General features: G+C 40.7%; 1 protein-coding gene across 6 annotated transcripts in view; it reads right to left on the bottom strand.

Annotated features, from left to right (window-relative positions):
* Positions 1–7,459, bottom strand: part of IMPA1 (inositol monophosphatase 1) — a 35,912-nt gene extending 28,453 nt beyond the window's left edge. The window contains exons 1-4 of one of the 6 annotated variants that reach the window (XM_058699934.1): positions 6,721–7,459; positions 6,169–6,232; positions 2,442–2,557; positions 1,932–2,065 (exon numbers count right to left, since the gene is read on the bottom strand). In XM_058699934.1, the coding sequence (XP_058555917.1) occupies positions 1,932–2,065; positions 2,442–2,504 (197 nt within the window). In that variant the 5' untranslated portion in view covers positions 2,505–2,557; positions 6,169–6,232; positions 6,721–7,459. Of the gene's footprint in view, positions 1–1,931; positions 2,066–2,441; positions 2,558–6,168; positions 6,298–6,720 lie in introns of those variants that run through there. The other 5 variants (XM_058699938.1, XM_058699936.1, XM_058699933.1 and 2 more) reach the window with 5 other exon arrangements.
* Between the last annotated feature and the right edge of the window lie 2,304 nt (positions 7,460–9,763).

Consider the following 9,763-nt stretch of genomic DNA (forward strand, 5'->3'; position numbering starts at 1 on the left):
TTTTACATTTCCTTAGATTCAGAGACTACTAGAATACATAACAAAAGTCCATGTACCACTTTTCTATTGTTGTTCCTTCTTCCTTCAGACCGGTAAAATGAGAAAACTTTATTTCTCCTGGAACAAAGTCATGTGAAAAATAAAATTCAAAATTCTCAGATGGAATACCAGGAAAAACAAAGGTACACACATGTGTACGCACACACATTTCTCGCAGATGAGGACTTATTAAGGAAATGTGGTTTTAAAAATAAATCCACAAATTCTCTTACGCTCTTCTAAGAGGAGAACCTAACCACCCCTCGCCCTGAGTGTGAATTTGAATTGAGTGACTCCCTTCTAACCAACAGAACAAAGCAGCAGTTATAATATGCAACTCTGAAGACTCATTCACCAAATGGTACTGTGGTTTCTGTCTTATTTATTTTCTCCCTCTCTCGCCTTCCCTCTCTTGCTCCAGGGCAGGGGAGGCAGCCACCATGTTATAAGGTGCGCTATGGAGAGGCCCACATGGCAAGGAACTAAGGAAAGCTGCTAGTAGACAACCCATGAGGAACTGAAGTCACCAACAATCACATAAGGGAACTTATCCTCTGGCCCTAGGTGAGTCTTGAAATGCCTGCAGCCCTGACCGACAGTTTCACTCTAACTTTATGAGACCCTGACCAGAAGCATGCAGCCAAGCTACTCCCATATTACCGACTCTAGCAAACTCAGATAATAAATGCTTGTCTAGAGCCCCAAAGTTTTTACGCTAATTAATGCAGCAATAGATAACATAGAGATCATTAAATAAGTCAATGAGAAAGCAAATTACCCACCAAAATTACTGTGTCTGCATGCCTTCCTTAAGCATGCTATGTAATAAATCCCAGGTGAATTTTGTAAATGGTGTCTGAGTTCATTGGCTTTTTTTTCCCTTTATTGATTATTTTATTTCCTTTATTCAATACCAAACTGTCCTATAATTATGGTTTTCTTTTATCCCCTTTTCACTTAGCTGTAAAACCTTTTTTATTGAGAGGAAGTATATTTAGCCACAGCTTAAAACATTTTTTCTTCTCAATGGCTAAAATACCAGGAATAGTCAATGGCATGAACAAGAAGAGAATGACAATGTTAAAACTTTAAAGTGGTGGGGTGTCTGGGTGACTCATTTGGTTAAGCGTCCAACTTTGGCTTGGGCCATGATCTCAGAGTTCACGAGTTGGAGCCCTGTGTCGGGCTCTGTGCTGACAGCTCAGAGCCTGGAGCCTGCTTCGGATTCTGTGTCTCCCTTGCTCTCTGCCCCTCCCCTGCTCACACTCACTCGCGCACTCTCTTCCTCAAAAATAAAAAATTTTAAAGTGATGATGATGTTTCTACAATATGTCTGTGTGTAAGAGAGCCCTGATTTTGGTATTTTTCTCTCAAAATCGTTAGAGTTACCACCACTCTACAATGTAAAAAAGCCTGCAATATAGAGAATAAAACTCAACTTCTAAATCGTGCCTATGGCAGACATTTGTGACCTTAGCTTCCCAGCATCCAAACACTACTCCTACTATGTAGGAATCCAAATATCCCATTTGCTACTTCCTGGCAGCTTGAGTTTGGGCAAACAACCTGAGTTCAGCAAGATGTTCCTTCCCAGGATTTGTAATCTTAAGCTAATGAGGCAAAGACATCCAAAGCTATAGGAGAGTCAACAATGAGGCTACTGGTGGCATGTGAAGCAATGGCTCCTGTGGCATCTCAGCTCTGTCTTCCTTCCTGGTTTCTGCCTAAGCCCTGATCTCAGGGTTTCTGAGCCACCCACCACCCTCCAAATAAATTGCTTTGCAGCTTAAGTCAACTAAAGTCAATTTCTGTGTCTAGATTCAAAATTTTTGTCTAGTACATAGACTCTAACTACATTTTAATTTATCATGTGAGACTAAAATAAAAAATACCTGTGAGATGGATACTTTTCCTTTATGGAAGAGAGAAGCATTTTTTCAATTTTTTGGTCAGTAGCTGTTACCAAATCAGCTGGAGAACTTTTAACCATGACATTCATTTCATTTTTTATAGCTTCACGAACCACCTGAAAAGATTTTTTTGATAAGCAAATAGAAAATGCATGTCATTTTAAATGAAACTAAAAGGTGAAATATAGAAATGATTTAAAACATTCAATCTAGTCTTAAATGATGTTCTTAAAAATGTCTTACCACAATGTACACAAAATAAACCTTTAGTGGTTAGGACCTAGGTAGAAAGTCATAAAATCATACATCCTATTTTAGATTCACAATTGTCATCCCAAAAAGTTTAGTGACATAAAATCAGAGTATTGACTCCGTTTAAAATGTTTAGTAAAATGAAAACAAATGCAGATCAAGATACATGTTTTATTTCACACAACAACCACATGCTGTCCACATCCAACACACAATGGCCGACAAGATTTCCGTTCATACCTCTCCAGCCTGTCTTGCTAGGGTGACTGCATAGTCCATGCATTCCTGCCAAGGATCAGCCATCTTCTGAGCAGATTTAACAGGAGTCAGGACAAAGCAGTTAAAAATCCCTAAGTCTTAATTACAGAATAGTTAGTTCACAAAAACAACTCAGTTAGCAAAATACTTTCATTTTGGATTTGCCTTCTTCCGTATCTTAGAGTTCAATATTTCTCAAGATTCACTCAAGGTCCATCAAGAAATATTCTTAACCTCAATCTCTTCCATTGTAGAATCATTTACATAACAAAAAAATACTCCATAAAAGTGTTTCCTAAAGTGCCCACAACATCACATTAAAAAATAAAAAATAAAAATAAAAAAAAAACAGGGGCACCTGGATGGCTCAGTCGGTTAGGCGTCTGACTTGGGCTCAGATCTGATCTCATGGTTTGTGAGTTCGAGCCCCACATTGGGCTCTGTGCTGACGGCTCAGAGCCTGGAGCCTGCTTTGGATTCTATGTCTCCCTCTCTCTCTGACCTTTCCCCACTCACTCTCTGTGTCTCTCTCTCAAAAAAAAAAAAAAAAAAAAAAAAATTAAAAATTAAAAAAAAAAAAAACAATCAGGGGCACCTGGGTGGCTCAGCTGGTTGGGGGGCTCAGTCAGTTGAGTGTCCTGATTTCAGCTCAGGTCTTGATACTAGGATCATGCAATTGAGGCCCATGTCAGGCTCTGCACTGAGCGTGGAGCCTGCTTAAGATTCTCTCTCTCCCTCTCTCTCTCTCTTTCTCTCCCTCCCTCCCTCCCCTCCTCCTTCCCTTTACTCCTCTCCCTTGCTCAAGCTCTCTCTAAAAATAAAACTTAAAAAGTAAATTAAAAAACAACATTGGTTTGGGGGATGGAGAAAGAAACACATTAAGTATTTTAAAAGATAGGTGCATGCTTGAGTGGAGAATAAAGTGAAAAAAGAACACTGGGAATACTGAAATTAGAGAAGCTTTGAAAGGAAGGCACAGAAGGAACATGCACTAATGAACGTCAGGCAGTTTGGGGTTTTACATATGAGGTTTTTTAATGAGGTTTTTTAATGAGGTTGTAAAGATGAAGAACTTAAAGCTCAGAGATGAAAATTTGTCCAAGGTTCTATGGACAGATGACACAGAAGTTGAACTCAATTCTGATTTCAAAGTCCTCTGATCTTTCTATTACAAAATCTGAGGGAAAGAAAATTCTGGGACTAAAAAAATAATGAAGAAATTTATTTCCCAGAAAAAGCCAACATATTTTTGTCTTCTGTCTAGTTTTCTACTGACTTTTGAAAAGAATACCAAAATAACTCACCACTGGCTTGACCACACTCTAAAATCGGTACCTGGGACAGTGAAGCTTTTCAAAGGGTCAGACTCAGAAAAATGTGTCATCATTTATAAAGCAACTCCAATTGTATCACGTTTGTAATTGAGAATAACTGACACAGAGTTTCACCTGAAAGACTACTCACAATTCCCTACCATGGCATTCACAGTGTAGGAAAGAGAAGAAAGGGCAAAGGGCATATGCAGTGAGCGGTTTCTGCTTGTAGCCACTTTTTCTTCCTAAGAACTTTTTTTAGTATAAAAGGGAAGCCACTTTTTGAGTTACACAAGTAACTGCTTAGAGTGTCTCAAGAACTGTTTTCAAACTTTTTCTCCCCCATTCTTACTCCTATTCCACTCTTCCAGGCTTAACAGATCTAGATGTTCTCACAATGCATCTGCTTCCTTGTCAGAAACTGCTCAAGCCACTCATATCTCTACCTTCTAACAGCATGGCTATAACTCCCACCAATCCTTTAATGCCCATTTCAAAAGCTACCCTTCCTTCTACGGATTCTCTATTCAGAATTCATTATTTAATCATTTGATAGCTACTTGCTGAATACCTATTATATACTGTGTCATGGTGAGGAAAAACAGGCCCAGTTCATACTTACTCGCTAGCGGGTAGACATATATTTTTTTAAGTCCATTTATTTATTTAAAGAGAGAGAGAAAGAGCGCACGAGCAGGGGAGAGGCAGAGAGAGAAAGACAGAGAGAATCCCAAGCAGGCTCCACAATGTCAGCACAGAACCTGATGTGAGGCTCAAACCCATGAACCAGGTGATCATGACCTGAGCCACCCAGGTGCCCTTAGGTGTTATTAAAACCAAAAACAAACAAACAAAACACCAGAAAAAAAAAATAAAGGCTAAGGAGGAGAAATGCAATGAGAAGCATGGAACAGGACAGCTTTAACCTGACTTTCGGTATCAGATAAGGTTGCCCTGATGACTGATTACACCAAGATCTAAAGGACAAATGAACAGGTATTAACTAACTGGACTAGACTATGGGATGTAAGTGAAAAGTAACTAAAAGGCTTAAATGGGACAGCCCAGAGCTCAAAGAAAGGCAGGAGAAATGAGACTGGGGTGATAGTAGGGACCATCCCAATCAGAGGCTTAGAGATAACATTTGATTTGAGAGCCCTGAAGAATCATTTCACCTTGGCTACTGATGATAACAGATTGGAGGGTGGAGGTTAGAGTGGAGAGTGGATGCTAGGCAGACTGGATTGGAGATTTAGAATTAGAATGCAGTAGTCCAGAGAAGACCTGACGGTTGGCTTGAACTTGGGAGAATGGAGGGAGAGATATATAGAGAGAAGTTGAGATAATCAAGAGATATTTGCTTTGAGAGGTAAAGTTGGGGACACTTAGCAATAATTTGGGTATAGGTTAGGAAGAAGAGGACGAGTTCAATGATGCCCAGATTTTCCACTTTAACAACTGAATGGATAATAGCGACATCTTTTGAAACAGAGAATAACAGAAAAGAGTCAATTTGGGAATTTGGGTAGAAGGTAGGGAGATCAAAAGTTTAATTAGTAGAGGGGGGGAGACTTTATGAAACCAAAAGGAGACATCACTAGGCAGTTGAACGTATGGATCCTGTACTCATAGAAGAGGTGTGGCCTGCAGACATAAATACTATAGAAGTCACCTGAGTAGGCAACAACCAAGTCCTGAATCTCAATGACATTCCTTAGGAAGGAACATGCAGGGAGAAGCTGGGAAGATGCCTTGGCCTGGAAGAGCCCATAAAACTTGGTCCATCACACTTAGCGTACTCAGGAATATCTTCCATAGGTTTTGATTATTTGTGTTAAGTGCCTTATATGCCTAACCACTTTGAGCAGACTTCTCGACCGAAGAGAGAAGTATTTTATTCACTTTCATTTTCCTAAAGACAAACACCTGAAACATTTTCAACTGTTTCTGTGCTGGTCGCAGCCTTCCTGACAGTGGGAACACAGCCACCTTCCTGTCACCAGTTCCCAGCAGCACGACTGCCGACTGCACAGGACAGGATCAGGGGGTTACACTGGGACTGCATGACCCTGGGAATATGCGAGGTCTCTGAGCTGCCTTTGAATCAGTAAAATTTAAAAGAACTTACTCGACATAAGCTGCCGCAAAGGTGCAGAGAGAGCCCGCGAACGAAATCGCTACACGCTGTGGGGTCACTCCGCGGCGGGGATTAAGGACAACACTGCAGGGATACAGCGGCCCCAGCTGCGGCCTCTGTCCCTGGGCGCCAACCCCTGCACGACTGACCGCGCCCACCCACTCCCGCCCGCGGAGAGCCGCCGCGCAGCACCCAGGCTCGAAGCTCCGGCCAAGACCGCCTGAGAGCCGGTATGGGGTAGAAGGAACGCAGGACGTACCTTAAGTTGGAAGAGGTCAGACTCTATCACTACACTACCGGCAGGATCCGTAGCTGTGTTCTTCCTGTGAGTGAAAAATGTTCCGGACAGGAAGTCCCACCCCTGCGGCCCCGCCCACATAGGCGTGACTCCATCTGGGACAGATCCGCCCTGATTGCGACGTTTGAGGCTCTAGCCCTGTCCTGACCGCTGGATCCAGAACTGCTTAGGCATTGGAGATTTGGCCCCTTTTTTTATTTTTTGTTCTAACCTCCTTTCTGCAGCCTGTGCTGTCTTCAGGAATTCAGGAAAACTTGAGAAATTAGGTTTCTGGTTCTTCGTTGACAGTTATCTTATGATAATCTTGCCAACTACATAGCAACTAGTGTTGATTTGTCACCAAATGAAATTTTCCAGGCATTTGTAGAAAATGTCACCAGAGTCCTGTTTATACCTCCTTTAAATGAGCATGGTCTCACTGATTTGGCAAAGCTGCTAAAAATCAACGTAAGCAACGTTAAGTCAGAAGATCAAATCTTACTTCTTATTCAAATAACACTTCAGGCTACCTACCTCAAATGAGCAGGAAGTCCAATCTTTTTCTTGGGGCCTCAGATGCTACTTCACAATTGTTCAAGTCAGTGTTGCTTCAGTGACTGTTAGTCTTCCAAACACCTAAAATTGGATAATCTTTTAGCGCGCATATCTGGTTTTGGCAGTGCTGGAAACTGGTCCCCCACACAATCCAAAAGATTTTTGTCCAGTGCTCTGAGTAGTTCAGATGGCTGCAGAGACCTCAGTACCTGGTACATTGCTCTCGGCTTCCCCAAAGGAACAGTTTTGAAACCTACAGCCCTATCTGCAGCCATTTTTCCAAGTCGCAAATCATCTGGCTATTCCATGGTGGTTGGGGGTCAGGCAGGTTCCAGTATCAGTAACATAATATGTCAGGACAAAATCTGCTTCTGATGTGGCTGCCAGGTCACCATTCCAGACTTCCCTAAATGCGAGTTCCCTCTTCAGGGTCTCTGATATCCTTTCCTACCAGCTGACTTCCATCCATGAGAGTTCTAATTCTACTAAACCTCAAAATGGAAAAGAGGTGAGACTCAATGCCCCTGATACTTTCCCAGACACCTGACTATACAAGGAGGGGGTTTGGGGAAGAATGGCCTTTGCCCAGCCACAAGGTGCCAAGGTCACCCATCAGCAGGAGTAATAGTGCCCAATTACCCTATATTTGAAAAAAGAGGGACCAACTTGGTGATTCTTTTCCCAGCAATCTTGGGTATCTTGTTAACTCTACTTAAGTCTCTGGAGCTGACTTCTTTTAAATAGCAACTCCTTTTACTGGGGGGAAAAATCAGATTCCACATACCAAGACTTTATTAGTTAATTATTTAGTGGACTTTGATTTTAAAATGATAAAGATTTACATACAGTGTACAGGTCCTCAGGGATGCAGTCTCCAGGATCTCTAACAAGCTTTTGTGTTTTGACATAACAGGTTGGAACTGCAGATAGAATTTTTATTCTTGGAACAATGTATCATAGAATCACCCCCTCCTGAGGGTTGGAAAGAAACTTTATAAAAAAAGCATCTTACCCCTCTATCTCTGGATCTTTTTGTCTAACCAATCAAGGCTATATAAAATGGTATGAATCCAAGCAATCAGACAGCATGCTCTATGCCCCTCATTTTTAAAAAAAAAAAGGTAACTTGAATAACTTCATCCCCATCCATATTAGATAAATTTTACCATGTAAAAACCTGTCTTCCAGGATACATCTGTAAGAGAAAATATATTCCAAATTCCATCCGTGTACATTCAGCTGCTTTTAAAGTTAAAGATCATTCAAGTATGTACAGAGTAATAATAATAGAGTCTACTATGGGCTAAGCATTGTTCTGAGGACCTTTGACTAATATTAACTCACTTAACCTTCACAACAATATCATTGTAGTGTCATTATCCCCACTTTGCACATGAATTTAGGCCTAGAGAGATTAAGTAACTTGACCAATGTCACCGAACTGGTGACAGAACTGGAACTGCAGACCCAGGCATTGTCTGGTTCCACAGTATATGATCTTGACATTTATAGATATTGCTCATTAATTAATTCAATGTTTAATGAGAACTCTATTCAAGGCATTGAGGTAAACATGGTAGGGAATTCAAAGAATAGCATTTGTCCCTGCTCTCAAGAAGCTCTTATTTTTGTTTTTGCCTTAACAGCATCTATGAGTGGTTAATTCCCACCAACCTGAATCTTCTTCACATCACCCCATCACCTTGCCTATGATGTTAGGTCCTAGAGTTTTAGGCCAGAACCACAGACTTAAGGAATTGAGCAAGATCTTAAACCTCATTTGAATATGTTCATTTTACAGATTTGAAAAATGAAATGCAGAGAAGTGTCTTATTCGAGGTCACAATGCAATGATAAAGATTAATGACAAAATGTAACTAGAAAGGCAATTTCTTGTCTCCCAATCAGTAACGTGTGTGCATGAAAATGTAAGTTAAATTTATATAAGCTTAATTATAAACTTCCTAAGCAGAGGTTTCTGTTTAAAGGGGTCAATAGTAAAATATTCCATGTAGGCAATTATCATTTTATAAGGTGAATAAATAACCATCTATCACGGGGCGCCTGGGTGGCGCAGTCGGTTAAGCGTCCGACTTCAGCCAGGTCACGATCTCGCGGTCCATGAGTTCGAGCCCCGCGTCGGGCTCTGGGCTAATGGCTCGGAGTCTGGAGCCTGTTTCTGATTCTGTGTCTCCCTCTCTCTCTGCCCCTCCCCCGTTCATGCTCTGTCTCTCTCTGTCCCAAAAATAAATAAAAAACGTTGAAAAAAAAAAATTAAAAAAAAAAAAAAAAACCATCTATCACTATGCCACACCAGGTCTTTTATAAATCTTGGTATTCATATACTGGGTTTGGTGGAATTAGAAAAAAAGAATTTGGGTTGTCGTATTAGCTACCAAACTAAATAAAATTTCCCTAATACTATGGGTATGACAGTGAATATCACAGAGGAAAATGTTCAAAGTTTTAGGCTCCATACAGAGATACCAGATTAACATTTCAAACCAACAGCTATCTCAGGGTCAAAGTTTAAACCAGGATAAAAAAGCAGCAGCTAACACTGAACATGTACCATGTGCTGGTACTACTCTAAGTACATACGATCTCATTTAATTCTGTGAAATAAAATTTCTGAACATGAGAGATCCCATTTTGAAGCTCCATTTTCCTTTCTAACTAGTGAATTCGTGAACTGGGTCCAAAGTGGCAACTGTTTTATAGGTAGTTGCTAAAAAGAACTGGCATTAGGACCATAAAACTGTTGGTTTGAACTTCATGAAGACAGAATAGTTAACTAAAACATAGTAAGATTAGTTGCATTTGACAGCACCAATAAAAGTCAGAATAATCGAAAGCAGCTCAACTGGTGGGGACCAATTAAGTTTTGGTTTTTTTTCTCTTTATCAAAATCACATAAGCAACCCAATTCTTTCTCAGAATAAACTCTTGCTTTGCCCACATGAGTGGGACACTTTTCTGGTTGCTAACAGAATCTGTGTTCTCTGAATTGCAACTGCGAGAC

Source organism: Neofelis nebulosa, chromosome 14 (assembly GCF_028018385.1).
Source record: "Neofelis nebulosa isolate mNeoNeb1 chromosome 14, mNeoNeb1.pri, whole genome shotgun sequence".
In the NCBI taxonomy this organism is placed as follows: Eukaryota; Metazoa; Chordata; class Mammalia; order Carnivora; family Felidae; genus Neofelis; species Neofelis nebulosa.